The following is a 15,038-nucleotide window of genomic DNA, read 5'->3' on the forward strand; positions in this document are numbered from 1 at the left end:
GTCTTCCAGTCGTCGCGCCTGGTCCAGGAGCCCCCACTTCAAAGCCAAGTCCATCTCTAGCTCACGTCCCATGATTAACTCAGATGGTGACGCTACGAGGCCTCAGTTTCTGGTGTGTAAAGAGCACGTGATCCTGAGGTCCCTTCAGCTCTGATGGCCTGTGATGGATGCATCGCACTTGTAGGTGTCCTTTTATTTCGCAACAGCTTGGAGAGCCTGCAGGGGACACTGGGAGAGTGAGGCCCCTCCCGGAGAGGGGAGTGTGTGGTGGGAGCCACCCCACTGTGATAAGGTCACACGTCAGTTTGACAGCCACCATCCCACCCAGCCCCGGAAGCGGGGCTTCGTTAGTTCTTTACATAGATGAGGAAGAAGAAGCTCCCTGGCCATAAACCCCTTGCCCCAGAACACTCGGCCCGGGCCCCTGCCTCCCCAGACCGGAGCTTTTAAATTACTCCCCAGGAAGGGGTCCAAAACAAAGTTTTCGTGTAAAGACCCCTTTTAAGACTGGATCTTTTTTTTCCTCCAAGTTCACATTCACTACACCAGGACTTAAGTGTTTCAGGTTACAGAGAAAACTTTTCCGTTTAAGCAACCATCACAGCCTTTGTACTTCACGGGACTCCAGTATTAGCTTTGCCTGGAGTGTCCCCTTGGTTCTGTCACCGTCCCCTCTTCCAAATTTACCTGGACTGGACCCAGCGCCGAGGCGGACGTCGGAGGAGGCCCCCGAGGACGGAGTCCGCACGGCTCCTCCCGGCCTCTGTGGTCGCTCTGGGTCCTCTAGAGAAAACCATGCATCCTGTGTCTACACGGGGCCCCTGCGCTAAATGTTTGGATTGAAAAGATTTCTGGCACCATCTTGGACTGGAGCAACCAAAACATTTCAGAAGGAAATGAATGTTTTCGCAGGTAGAGTAAGTTGTGGATCCTAGGGTGCTTAAGCACTTCATCATCAGCTAAGTGCACTATTTACATGGCACCGCTTCAGTCTCCCGCGGGCGGCCCTGCCAGGGCTCCCCTCGGGGGCGCGTTCCCACACAGCCCATCATCTCCAGCTCCAGCCCCGGCCGGGCGGGGAGCAAACACAGGAAAGCAGGCCAGCAGCGAGATGTCTGTTGGGCTTGGCTGGCAGAACTCGGCAGAGAAACAGTAGAGGCTATAGATTCTGCAAAAGCCAAAACCGGGCCATCGGGGTCTTCAGGGAATTGCCGATTCTGGAAGGTGAGCCGCCGCTCAGCCAGCTCCTGCTCTGCGTTAGGGGCCGTGCGGGCCTCTGTGCGGATATCTCGTGTCTGCCGCAGTCGTTGGAGGGAGGTTTTCTTACCTTCATTTTGTGAGTGAGGAAACAGGCTCAGAGGAGTTAAGTAACCTGCTCCAGGTCACACAGCTAGAAAGCGACCGAGCTGGTATATGATGCCAGGTTTGCCCTGCTCCAAAGTCCACTCTTTTTCCCCTGTGTCAAGCCACCCCTGCTTCGTGTACACTCAAGAAGTCGGGAGCCCTGCGGGCCCTTTGTCAAATATTTACGGGCAGATATTTGTCTAGCGCTCTGGTGCACCACGCCTTGGACCTAAATACCTGTCTATCAGGTGAACATACCGGATGGAGCAGGCCCGAGTTGGCCACTTGGGGTTGGCAGGAATAGAGGGGACATGAGAAAGAAAAGTAACACCGAGCTTCCGGTTCCCTCACCGCAAGCCAGTGGGGTCAGTACCGGGGAGATTGGCCCAGACTCCGAGCGTTTGCCTCGTGGGCTGGGGTCCCGGCCCAGGTCACCTCGCAGCAGGGCCCCCTCGCGTTGAGTAACGCTGTTGTGCCTCATTCACGCTTCATGGGAAAATGACTGCGGGACAAAGGAGATGGTTATCTCGGGCCATTACGCAAGCTGCGTTATTTCACAGCGAGGGAGGCGCTCGGGGTCACAGGGGCAAAGTTTAATGGGGTTCTCCTACCTCAGTGACTTCTGTTTCTACGTTCACCCTAACCTCTGGAACCCCACCCGAACCCCAACCGTGTGAATTGCGGCAGGTGGGAAGGCGCCTCCCCCGGGACCCTGTTCAGAACCCCGTCCTGCTGCCCCCGGGGGCCTGTTGTCAGACTGAGGGGAGTCCGTCTCCTTCCTTTGGAGGTTTGGCCGAGCCAGGGTCCTGACTCCGAGCCCCATGCACGTCCCCAGGCTGTCCCTGGGCCCTACCCCCACAGCACAGCCAGCAGGGCAGGGTCCAGAAGCCATGCATTTGCTGCAGCCCCCAGGGAATCCGCGTGCGGCTGAGTTGAGGACAGACGGGAGGGACCAGTGGTCCTGGCCCCAGAATGCACGTTTGCTTCCCTTCCCGGTGATGATCTCAACGGCCCCCAAACTGCCAGACGCCAACCACCCCCTCTACGCACCCCCCGACTTCTAGTGCCTCCCGTGCCCTGTCCTGCAGTCTCTCCTCTGCTCATGCCCACGGGCCGGCAGCCCCACCCGGGGGCACGTCGCTCCCTCCACCCTCAGCCCCTGCTCAGCTCCCGGCCCCATCTCTTTCTTCCTCCATTTCCTGGAGTTCCCGTCTTGGCGCAGTGGTTAACGAATCCGACTAGGACCCATGAGGTTGCGGGTTCGGTCCCTGCCCTTGCCCAGTGGGTTAACGATCCGGCGTTGCCGTGAGCTGTGGTGTAGGTTGCAGACGCGGCTCGGATCCCACGTTGCTGTGGCTGTGGCGTAGGCCTGTGGCTGCAGCTCCGATTTGACCCCTAGCCTGGGAACCTCCATATGCCGCGGGAGCGGCCCAAAGAAATAGCAAAAAGACAATAAAAATAAATAAATAAATAAATAAAAAGAATAAATAAATGAAAATAAAACACTTAAATCGCCATGAGGCCACCCTCCCTGGACATCACTTCCATCATGTCTCCCTGAGTCCAGGCCCCTCCGGCTGCCCTCCCAAGCGGTCACCCCTTCCTTGTGCCCTGCTTCCTGCCCACCGCCACCCTTGTGCCCACCTGTGGCGTCCCTGCCCTGAGATGGAACCCCACTTCTTCCAAAAAGATCCACCAGCCCACCCACACCCTCCTCTCCCCTCTCAGGACCCCCTCCACGTGCCCTCCTCACTGTCCCCACGACTGGGAGGGCATGTCCGCCGTCCCTTGACTCCTGATCTCAGTTCTGGCCAGCATCATCTAGGGTGGCACTTCCCAAATGCTCTGCAGTGAGGGACAGCTTTTTTTTTTTTTGCAGACTGATCATTTTACAATGACAATAAAAATGCCCCCAAAGCGGATGGCTATAAAAGTGTCTAACCACTTACTCTCCACTTCTGTGCTTGTCTCGTGTGGACTGGCAGCGGTCTGTGCACTGGCACTGCCCAGGGAGCACGGTCACAGCAGAGGTGGTGTGGACCACACGTGCCTCTTTAATAAGCTCACAGCAAGATGCTTGCTGGGGCTCCGGGGCCAGGGGCGGGTGAAAACACAGAAAGGACTCACTTCTTTGCACACAAAACTTCACATTCTATTTTTTTTATGATTTTAATTTTTTTCCATTATAGCTGGTTTATCCATTCTTTCTCACATTATCATGCTCCATCATAAGTGACTAGATATAGTTCCCAGTGCTACACAGCAGGATCTCATTGCTTATCCATGCCAAAGGCAAGAGTTTGCAACTATTAACCCCAAATTCCCCATCCCTCCCACTCCCTCCCCCTCTCCCTTGGCAACCCCAAGTCTGTTCTCCAAGTCCATGTGTTTCTTTTCTGTGGAAAGGTTCATTTGTGCCTTATATTAGATTCCAGATATAAGTGATATCATATGGTATTTGTCTTTCTCTTTCTGACTCATATCACTTAGTATGAGAGTCTCTAGTTCCATCCATGTTGCTGCAAATGGCATTATTTCATTCTTTTTTATGGCCGAGTAGTATTCCATTGTGTATATGTACCACATCTTCTTAATCCAGTCATCTGTCGATGGACATTTAGATTGTTTCCATGTCTTGGCTATTGTGAATAGTGCTGCAATGAACGTGTGGGTGCATGTGTCTTTTTCAAGGAAAGTTTTGTCCAGATAAATGCCCAAGAGTGTGGTTGTTGGGTCACATGGTAGTTCTATGTTTAGTTTTCTAAGGTACCGCCATAGTTTTCACATTCTTAAACGGCAAAAGCCCTCAATTTCCTGAGAGGGAGATAGGAAAAGTTATTCCCCTGCTGGCTGGCTGTCCCCAGATGTGAGAGCCCTATGACAGGCACACCGTGAGTGGTATGGCTGCACCTGCCAAGGGGGGGCCACAGCTACCCTTTTCCCGCCCCAGTTTAGGCCAGATCAAGGCATGTAGTTTTTGTTTGTTTGTTTTGCTTTTTAGGGCTGCACCCTCAGCATATGGAGGCTCCCCGGCTAGGGGTCCAATCAGAGCCTACACCAGAGCCACAGCAACAGCAGATCTGAGTCGTATCTGCGACCTATACCGCAGCTCACCGCAATGCTGGATCCTTAACCCACTGAGGGAGGCCAGGGATCGAACCCGAAACCCCCTGGTTCCTAGTCGGAGTCGTTTCAGCTGTGCCATGACAGGAACCCCAAGGCATATAGTTTTTCTGTGGCACTTAGCGCCATCTGACAGCCTTTGTGCTGCTGATAAACATATTGAAGGCATCACACCCCCCTGCCCCATCCCACTGGCCTGGACCCAGCTCAGTGAGGACAGGGACCCCTCCCCTTGTGTTCCCTGCTCTGTGTCTGGGACCCAGTGGACGCTCAGGAGACGCCTATGGAACGGCAGGCGGCAGCTCCCCACACAGATGGGAAGGTGGTGCTGGGAGGGCGCTGGGCGGGTCCAGTCCGAGCGGGGGCGGCGGTGACGTCACAGCCTCCGCATCCTCCCCGCTGCCGGCATCCTTACCCCGAGCGCCGGTCCGCAGCCGCTGCAGTTTTGTCATCTCCTCTCTCCTCCGCAGGAGCAGGCCATAGAGGTGCTGACCCGCTCCAGCCTGGAAGTTGAGCTGGCGGCCAAAGAGCGGGAGATCGCCCAGCTGGTGGAGGACGTGCAGCGACTCCAGGCCAGCCTCACCAAGCTGCGCGAGAACTCGGCCAGCCAGATCTCCCAGCTCGAGCAGCAGCTGAGCGCCAAGAACAGCACCCTCAAAGTAAGGGCGCGCGGAGGGGTGGGGGGCACAGGGCTCTTCGAAGGGGCGCTCGGGCCCCCAGGGTAACGACCGAGACCAGCCTCGCCTCCGAAGCCACCCCGTTTGCCCCGCTGTGGCCGTTGCACACGTGGTGTACCTCATTTTTGCTGTCTGCAGAGGTGGGCTTAACATTCCTTCTCCTTGAAGGGCAGAAGTGTGGCGGACTCAGTTGAGCTCAGCCCGACCAGAGTCTTTCCCTCTAATGAGGCAGTATAAGGAGGCCCGAGCTCCCCTGGACATGTGACGTGGGAGCTCCCCAGCTCTTGCTTGGAGGACACTTGTCCTGATTGACAGCAGACGTGGGAGCCTTGACCTCTGTGAGGCAGCGAAGCAGAGTCCTGGAGCCCAAGGCAGCGAGGTGGGGTGGGCTTTGACCCCTTCCCTTCAGCCCTTGCCCTGGTGGCACGTCCCTGCTGGTTGGCCATCCTTGTGTGCAGCCCACGGTAGAAATCCCCCAGCCTCAGTGCCCACAGCCACCAGGCCGCCTGAGCACTCGGAGGCCGTCAGTGCTGGACCCAGGGGTTTTGCGTCCTCACCTGCATGGGCTGGAGCCCTGTCAGGGTGCAGGCCGTCTGTAGACGTGTTAGTCCAGCTCTGCTGGCCTCCTGGCTCTCAGAGGAGGCTGCAGGCAGGAGGACCCAGTACCCCGAAACTGCAGCCTCCCTACGCCCACACACGATGAAAGCCAAGAGTTTCCCGAGGGCACGCCTGCATCGAGCCCTGTGGACTCTGCTCCCCCCCTCCCCAAGGGGACAGTTTGTGACCCTCCAGCCTGTGCCAGACACCAGGGCCCCAAGCGTGATGTGGCTTCAGCACCCGGAGCCGCCACCATCAGCCTCTTACCTCCCAGATGGAGTCATCAACAATCTAGGCAAAAGCTAGAGCCTCGTGGGGCTCCTCGTAAAGCTGTGTCCCAAATTCAGAACCCAGAACCTTTTACATTGTATTTTTTAAATTGCACTTTATTTAAGGTATTTCCAATCTGTTGAAGTACGCACACTTTGAAGACAGGCCTAGATTCACACGTCAGCACCAGAAAGGGCTCCTTGGTGGTATCTTCCGTGAAGATGAAGAGACAGGACAGGGAGGGCGAGAGCATGGGCTCCTGCTCTGCAACCCCCCCCACTCTGCCCACCAGGCCCCGCCCCCGCTCGGCACCCGCGTGAGGCCAGCGTGAATGAGTCAGTGACCAAATGCCAGTTATAGTCCCGTGCGCTAAAGAAAGTGGATCAGAGTTAGTTGCAAAAATAACAGGAAAACTTTTTCTTGCATAAAGTAATTCTAGAACGTGGGTGGGCCCATTCTGCTTTTTTTTTTTTAAATTGAGATTTCACCCGCCCACTGCCTGGCCACCCGGCACGCGTGACCATGTTTCTGATGCAGAACTAAGCCTCCAGCAGTTCTGTCCTCCCAGCCGCTCGCTGGCCTGACCTCACTGGGCCGGTGCACCCACTGCACACCCCCACTGTACTCTTCTTTGCCTCTTGAGCAAAGCCGCACCTGCCGGGTGCCGGGGCCCCTCGGAGGAGACGGTCCGGCGAGGGGGGCGATGGCCACGACCTGGTCACAGCGGCATCCACGGGCGTTTGTCGCTGCGGTGTTTCTTGTTGGCTCCTCGGCCTGCCCAGCGAGGACCGTGCTCACTTTTTATTTCGGGATTAAATGTCATGTTCTCGTGTGATCGCCGGCTCTGACCCCAGGAGTGGCGCTGCCGTTAGATAATGTGCCTTCCCCTCCTCTGTTACAGTTAGAGGGTGCGACGGGAACATATTATACATTTGACTGGGAGCGAGGCTATAGACCTTACACTTTTTATTATACAGCAATTGCTTCAAAGTCAGTTAAGGGTTTAATGTTTGCCTTCACCAAAAATGAAACGCAGTTTCACAAATTAATGTTCTTCACCCGTATCTTGGGGGAATTCTTTAATACTGTGAAGTTAATGAAACAATTCGGCAATACTTCTCCCAAAATTAGGACTCCCTTATCTTCATCTGATCTAATAATCAAAACACATCCTCTAGTAACAAGACTTCCCGGGTTTTAATTATCTTAACCCCTTGTCGCCAGGAGTGCGAATCTCCCTGATATCCGACCCGCACGCAGAGGGCATCAGCCGGCCCCAGACGAGCGCGTCTGCCTCCCTCACCCAAAGGAATCAGGTTAATTGAATGAGATACTTCCCAGAGCTTTTTTTCTCTAACGTGTGTAATTTATAGTCTCAAATCTAAACGAAGCCGCAGAAGAATTATTAGGAAAATATTTTATGAATGAGACCTGTCAGATTGGCAACCTGATGCTTTTGCACTGGGGTCTCCGTCCAGCCACGGTGGCCCCTCGGGAGCAGCTGGGAGCCCTGCCCCTGAGCCTCCAGCTCCCTCCCCCACCCCCAAGTCTTTTCCCTCTTGGACGCTGTTGTCCAGCTCTGGGCACCCTGGGACACACTGCACGGGGCTCGCGTCCGGATGGCTGGCGGGGGATGCTGCAGCCTCCAGCTGCCTCTCATCTCTGGGCTTGATGCGTGGTGTCGCCATGGACACTGACCATGGCCTTGAGATAAAGGCTAATGTACTTGAGGACAGTCCCTCAGGGAGGAGGCTCTGGTCTCACAAGGATGGAGTCTCGAGATGATTGAGTCTTTTTAGTCTTGAGCTCGCTGAGGTCTTCTCGGCCGGGACGCCGGGGTACACTCGAGAACGGGACCTGTCTGGGGACTGACTGGTTCGCTTTCTGGAGCACCTTGAAACGCTCCCTCTCTCTGCAGCGAATACTTCTTCCCTTCCCTACATAACTGGTTTATACTCGTGAGGATAAATTGCCAGTCGGATGTTTACCAGCCTCTCTCCCCGTGTTCCACTCTGACAAGCCAAGTTCACCGTCACTGTCCACATACAGGGGTGCATCCAGTGACCTTCAAACAGACGTTGGAACGGACTCAGTACTGCTCTGACAAGTACTCCAGCCCAGTGTCACTTGTCAAGGATGGTTCTGTGTTCATAACTAATGAAATAACCCAAGTGCCTTGACAAGGCTGCTGTTCCTGATAACGATGTTCTAGGGTCTTCTGTGGAAACACCTCAGGACGGAGGCAGTGTACTGCGGCCGTCGCCTCCAGCGTACTCGCTGCCGCGCAGAAATAATACCATCAGCAGCTCCGATTTAAAGCGGGTGTTTGCAAGAAGGGCTCACCAAGAGAATGCCCCTCACCCCTAGGGAGACATTATATTGTCTACAGAAGCTTTAAAGATCAGAAATTATGTTTTTTACAGATGCTTGCTAGGTTGGTGGGCACGTGTGTTAGAATCACGTGGGGGCTTTTTTCCAAACCGCGCAAGCCTCCTCAACCCTCCACACCCCTCACGCCACTCCCAAGGTTCTGAGGGACCCTTTTGAGCCTCTGGAGCGCACCATGTCGCTTGGGGTGGGGACAGGAAAAAAAACCAACAGCTACTTCTCCACGCTCATTCAGCTCCTTCAATTCTGGACGCTGCCCCTTTGGTTACTCAAGTTCCCTCACCGACCGGGCGTTTACTCTGCACCGGGGCTGCCCTTGACCTCGTTTTAATGGGCATCGTATCCCCGGTTCAGGGTGAGAAGCTCCGACATCCACGTCCCATGTGATGCTCGCCAGCAGGGGGCGTCATGACGATCGTTGTCCTGGGGAGGAAGTCGCTGAAGTGAGGAGAGGCCAGGCCGGCCGTCCAGCCCGTGGCTGTGGAGGAGACGCCCGTGCATGTCCCAGCCCAGCACCCGGCCACCTGGCTGGCACAGGGGAGGCGTTAGGTCAGAGAGCCCAGGAGTCGGGGGGGGGGGGGGGCAAGCCTCCCAGAGCCTTGTCCTGGCTGCATCTTGAAGGCACTGTGAGCACAGATTTAAGGAGAGGAAGAGGTGAGCCTTCGGTGGGGAGGAGGAGTCAAGGTGGCCCCCAGCCAGGGAGGCAGCCGTGCAGATGCCCCAGAGGGAAGAAAGCCCGGGGCTTCGTGCCAGAGGCCTTGAGGCCGCATCGGGACTGACATCACGAGTGGGTCCCTGTGAAACGGCTGTAGACCTGCAGGTCCCTGGAAATGCTGTAGCTTTCTCGCCGTGGGCAGCTACACGCACCTCTGGTCACGGGATGAGTAAATCTGGGTGTTCACCTGCAGACAGTCCCCAGCTTGGGGCACGCTTCGCCGGCCATACAGTGTCCAGGTGGCTGCAACAGAGCTGGGGTCCTCCTGGTCTGTGAGGGCACTGCACCCCCAGGAATTGGCTCCTGTATGCCCTGTGGCTGGGTCACACTTGCCTCACAGCCTGGGGGAGCTGGAAGTGGAGGGTCGCCACGCGGGGCCTCCTCCTTCTCCATCCAGAGCCACGTCCTCCAGCTGGCAGCAACCCTTCCGACGTCATGGTCACCCTCCCCCAGCCCTCATCTGGCCCAGGAGGGTCTCCCCTTTTTGTCACATTCTCAGCACCCCTGTGGTATGTGCACAGCGCCCCCCTCCTCCCGGGGCCTCCCTGGGCTCCTCCCCCAGGCCCAGCAGCAGTGGACGCTGGATTTACGTAAATGCCACCTCTGGCCGAGGAACCGTGGAGACCAGAGGGGGTCTCTGTTCCGGGGCACAGCAGGTGCACGCTGCATAGTTCCAGCCCCCGGGAGTCAGTGTCAACCTGGATCAGAGAGCCCAGTCAGGGTCACTCTGACTGGTGGCCCCTCTGCCCAGGGGTCCCCATCAGGGAGAGGGGTCACACACCGACCCCCTGAACCTGACCTGTGAGTCTTCAGACAGCACTGCTGAAAGCCTGGTTCCTGCCATCCTGGAGGAAGACGACGGAGCCATCTACAAGCTGCAGTGCGGTCACCTCTCTGGCTCCGTTTGTCACGTAGCAGAGTTGCTGCCTTGACCTCTCACTGCGCAGACCGGAAGACGAGATCTTTCAAGGTCCGTGCAGTAGTCTCTGTGCCAGGGGCCCTTCCGTTGGTAGCCCAAGGCCTCAAGTGTTATAACTTGACTAAGACAGATATCTTTTATAAATGTAGTGCTTAATTTGCTGCACACCAAAATACTTTGCATTTGAAATTAAATTACCTCATTATTTGAGTCTTAGCCAGGATTTCCAGAACTTTATATAGATGATTCTTCTAGCAATCCGAGAAACATTTGATGAGCAGCTACTAAGTTTCGGAATGACGCATTAAACATACGGGGCCTGTACATGAAACACGCGTGTTTGAGGGGCGCTGGCAGCCTGCCCTCGTGAAGACCCTCGTTCTGACTCTCCCCGTGTCCCAGATGAGGGGCGTGAGGCCTGACAGGCTCCGTGCATCGCTCAGGGCCACGCTCAGCCAGTGTGACCTCGCCTCGCCTCTCTGTGTAAGGCCCGCATGTGTCCCCTTACAGAAGTGCCTCTTCAGGAAGATGACCCGCCTCGCACACTCTGCGTTCACGGCGGTGGCTGTGGAGCTGCCTCTCCCGCCATCGGCCTCTACCAGCCAGAGGTGCCCCGGGCATCTGGCCCCCTCCTCCGTGGATCTGCCGCAGAAGCAGGGATGCCGGGAGGTGGCGGGTAGGGACGTGGAGCCCCTGGATTCAGAACCACAGTGTCCTCAGAAACAATTTCGTCATCTTCAGGATCACCCAGCAGGGACAACGTCGCGCTAACTACAGTCCTAACGTAGCCGCCGTCACGGAGTGTCTGCGTGTGCAGGCGCCTCGCTAAGCACTTAGTACAGCCCTTGGCCCCTGGATCTGCAGGTTCCCCGTCCAGGGTCCCGAGGGCCGCCCGGCCCACCCCATTCTGTATACGGGACTAGAGCATCTGTGGATTTGGTACCACGGGGTCCTGGAACCCATGCCCCATGGGTAAGGGGGTGATCGTATTTTATTTGGTCCTCATGAAAGCACCGTCCCATGTGTGCCATTATCCCCGTTTTACAGATGAGGAGACTGAGGCTTCCAGAAGTGAGGTGTCTTGCCCAGAGTCACCCTGCGGCAAAGTGGCAGAGCCAGAACTTGGCCCCAGTGTGTCAGACCCCCGCCCACCGGGGCTTCACTGCCTCCGGCACCTGCTCCCAGCAGCCCAGGTGGCTTCAGCTGTGCCACAGCCTGCGGCCCAGAGCCCGGTGCTCGTTCTTTCTCTGGACGGACAGACAGATGCTCTGCGGACGTGCTGCGATGACTAAATAAGATGGTGTTGTCGGATGTAGAGTCTGGCCCGCAGCTCAAGGAGCCGTAGGGAAGCTGAGGGCAGAGTCTCCAGGGAGAACGGCAGCCTGGAGCACCTGCTGCCCTTGTTGGTCAGGACCCTCTGGAACCAGGGGCTCCCGGAGCAGAGGGCGCTTGTCCCAGTGTTGGGCCCCATGCCGCGTGCCTCCCGCCCCGTCCCGCCATCACTCACGGGGTCGTTTGGAAGGAGAGCTTGGTGGGACGGGCCCTCTGAGGCAGCCCCTCCAGGCCCTCGTCCAGGTGACCTGGAAAAGCAGACACGTTATAGAGGTTTGCAGATGCCATCCTGGGTCCACCAGGAAGGCGGCAGAAATTTCAGTGGAAGCTGTTTCGTTCTCGGCAAAGGCTCGTATCTGACCAAATGAAACAGATTCTATTCCTAAAACCTTCTGATGGGGCCAATCACAGATCAGCAGAGAAGGCCTGCAGCCGTGTGCTCAGGAAGCCCGCACCAGGGCCTGGAAGTGCCCTGCTGTGCCCGCCTCTGCACCGGCTCCTTGCCTTGTGCCCCTTCACTCAACCCTTGGAGGTCATCGCCCCGTTCCCCTCTCACCGATGTGAGTGACAGAGCCGACTCGGTGGAACTCGGCTGGGCCAGGTTCAGAAGCGCTCCGTGTCTGCCCTTCTTCCTGTCTGTCTCCTGTGCTCTGAACGTGACCGTGTGCTCTGCGTCCAGCGTCACTGAGTCCCACGGTCTGAAGGCGCGTTGCATCCCGGCGGCACTGGGCAGGCTTGTGAGGGCTGCGGTCCAGCAATGCTTCCCACTCTTGCTTCAGCCAGAGTGAAGAGAGTGAAATAATCACTTTTCCATGAGCGCCTTCTGAGCATCTTTTGTCGGAAAGCGAGTGCCCGCTGCCCCGTTGATTGTGACAAGAAGCCATTCTAAGACATAAAGCTGGCAAGAGGTCTTTAAAAGGAACTCGGGCAGAGCAATTCCTGCCTGCGCAAGAACCCACCAGCAGAGGCAGCAGGAAAAGATGAGCTAGATGAGTTGAGTTTACTGAACACCCAAGTTCTTAAAACTGCAGGCAGCGCGGGATTCAGGTGAGCATCAGGGCTGGTGGGCAGGTGGGAATCTTCTCCCCAAACTCCGGAATGTTCTCAGTCGGCTTTAAACTGTGACCGTAGACGTGGCTGGTCAAGAAGAGCCTAAAAAGGAGACTGGAAGCCGTGTAGACGGGAAGGGGCTGTTGATTCCAGGACTGGAATTTGTTCACCCCAGGCTTGGAAGGATGTTAAATGGCCAGAGACCCCCGCTGGCTGGGTCCTGGTGTTTTATGTCAAGCTGCCTTATCTCCCACGGAGAGCTCCTTTGGTTGGAGGGAGGGTGATGGGGAAGAAACAAAGAAGGACGCACCCTCTGCCCACCACCCTACACCACAGGCTCTTCCTGGCAAGACGGCCCAGCAGGGCTCGGGCAAAACCAGCCACCTGAGCACCCGGTGGGCTCAAGGAGTTGAAGGGAGCACATCAGAGCATCGCCATACCTGGGAAAGGTGGCCATGCCCCTAGGCCCCTGGGCCTCGTCCAAGGGCCTTGGCTCTGAAGGGTATTCTGGGGCCAGGGGGTCAGCTGTGCCAGCCGAGCCCCCCCCCCCCCCCGCCCGGCCAGCGCGCCTGTGCGGGCCCTTCCTGCAGGACCATCTGTCAGAGAAACCCCTGACCTCCGAGCACGCCGGCCCCCACTCCCAAATCCCCCACGTCTGGGGCTCCGTCCAGAAGCACCGACACGTTTCCTGGTGCCCACCTGATGCAGACCTCAGCGACACAGGGGCTGTAGCTCTTGTCAGCAGGGTCGCGGCAAAGGCGTGGACAGAGAACCAGGCACATCAGCTGGGCCCCGCGTAGCTTGTGAAAAGCCGCGTCCTGCTTCTCAGATGCCCTCTCTTCGTCCTCCTTGCCCTTCCGTGGGATACCATCAAAATGGCCTTTTCGGTGTTTCAGTGTCCCACTTTGTAAAGCTTCTTCCTTCTGCTTTCATGGTTTTTATGTTACACACGGACACGCTCCTGTGCCCGCGTAACACCAGGCCGATGAACGAAGGACAAGGGACAACGCCACAGTTGTCACCTCTGTGTGTGTGTGTGTGTGTCTGGGCTCCCTCGGGGACGCTGGATGCTTTACAGGGAACGTGGTCAGTGTCTTAGCCTCTTGGGTGGCTGTGACCATAGACCAGGCGGCCAAAGCAGCAGACACTCGTTTCTCACAGTTCAGAGGCTGCAAGTCCAAGATCATGGCCCCAGCAGACTGGGTGTCTGCGAGGCCTGTTCCCAACTCACAGACAGCCGTCTTTGGACTTTCTATAAAACTCGGTGCCTAAAAATTGCTAATGGGGAGTTCCCACTGTGGCTCAGTGGGTTAAGAACCTGACTCGTGTCCATGAGGATGTGGGTTTGGCCCCTGGCCTCGCTCAGTGGGTGAAGGATCCCTCACACTGCGGGAACAGCGAGGGAGCTCCCTGGGGTCTCTTTTAAGGCACTGCTTCCACTCCTGAGGCCCAAAAGCTCCACCTGCTAAAGCCATCCTCCCCTTGGGGTTTGGATCTCCACACTCAGATTTGGGGGGACACAACATACAGCCCACAGCAAAGCCCATCAGCCTGTTTCAGACACGACTGCTAATAAAGTTCCTCTCTGTTTTCAGCAACTGGAAGAAAAGCTCAAAGGACAGGCTGACTATGAAGAGGTGAAGAAAGAGCTCAAGTAAGTGTGGAGACACCAGCTCAGTTCACCATCCGGGGCTCTTGGGGGAAAGGAAACGCTGCCAGCCCTTGGCTGACACTCCACCGCTGGGCCATGTCCCAGGCTACCCACCGTGGCAGGTGTTGGCACTCAGGCTCGTGCCTGAGTTCTTTGGACTTCTTATAAAACTCTGTGCATAGAAAATGCTGATGGGGAGTTCCCGCTGCGGCTCAGCAGATTAAGAAGCCGACTGGTGTCCATGAGGATGTGGGTTTGATCCCTGGCCTCCCTCAGTGGGTTAAGGATCTGGTGTGGCCGTGGCTGTGGTGTAGGCCGGCGGCTGCAGCTCCGCATCAACGCTTGGACTGGGAACGTCCACGTGCTGCGGGTGCGACCCTCAAAAGAAAGAGAAAAAATTGCTGATAGGCGTAGAATCAGGGGAGATGCTGCCGTGATGGGAAATACAAAATATGAGCTTATTTTTTAGCGTTAAGTTCCCCAAACAGAAGAACAGAGCAAGGAGACGTTTTCCAGTTGAAAAAGTACTCGGGGCCTCACACCTGCCGGGCCCCCTGGACTCTGGCACTTTCTCTCCCCACCTCCACCCCAGAGGCAGCAGCGAACGCTCGTCGCCCCTCATGCTGATGCCCACTGCCCAGCCTGACCATCTAGCCTCAGACTCCCTCCCGCGACACCCTTGGCCCGGGCTCCTCCGCCCCTGCTGTGCCCGACCCTTCAGCCTGGCGGAGGTGACAGACACCCGCGGCTTCTGCCGTCGCTTCGAAATTGCTGCCCTGGTCTTGGCTTCTCCCTCCTGTCCCTCCAGGAGACCCCTCCACCCTGGCCCCTTCCTTCCTACTCCTTCCTGCTTATCCATCAGCTCTTTTCTCTCTCGGTGACATTTTTAATTTCTCCTTTTAAAATAAGCCTACACCCACTCACCATGCTGTTTTCTGGATCCTTAAATCCATTCCCTCGGGTTCGTTAAAA

General features: G+C 56.7%; 1 protein-coding gene across 11 annotated transcripts in view; it reads left to right on the plus strand.

The window, feature by feature from the left end:
• Positions 1-15,038, plus strand: part of CUX1 (cut like homeobox 1) — a 352,629-nt gene that overhangs the window by 263,845 nt on the left and 73,746 nt on the right. For 8 of the 11 annotated variants that reach the window (XM_047779765.1, XM_047779771.1, XM_047779773.1 and 5 more), the window contains exons 11-12: positions 4,938-5,126; positions 14,011-14,069. In XM_047779765.1, coding sequence (XP_047635721.1) covers positions 4,938-5,126; positions 14,011-14,069 — 248 coding nt within the window. The remainder of the gene's footprint in view (positions 1-4,937; positions 5,127-14,010; positions 14,070-15,038) is intronic. The other 3 variants (XM_047779774.1, XM_047779764.1, XM_047779768.1) reach the window with 1 other exon arrangement.

Source organism: Phacochoerus africanus, chromosome 5 (genome assembly GCF_016906955.1).
Source record: "Phacochoerus africanus isolate WHEZ1 chromosome 5, ROS_Pafr_v1, whole genome shotgun sequence".
Classification (NCBI taxonomy): Eukaryota; Metazoa; Chordata; class Mammalia; order Artiodactyla; family Suidae; genus Phacochoerus; species Phacochoerus africanus.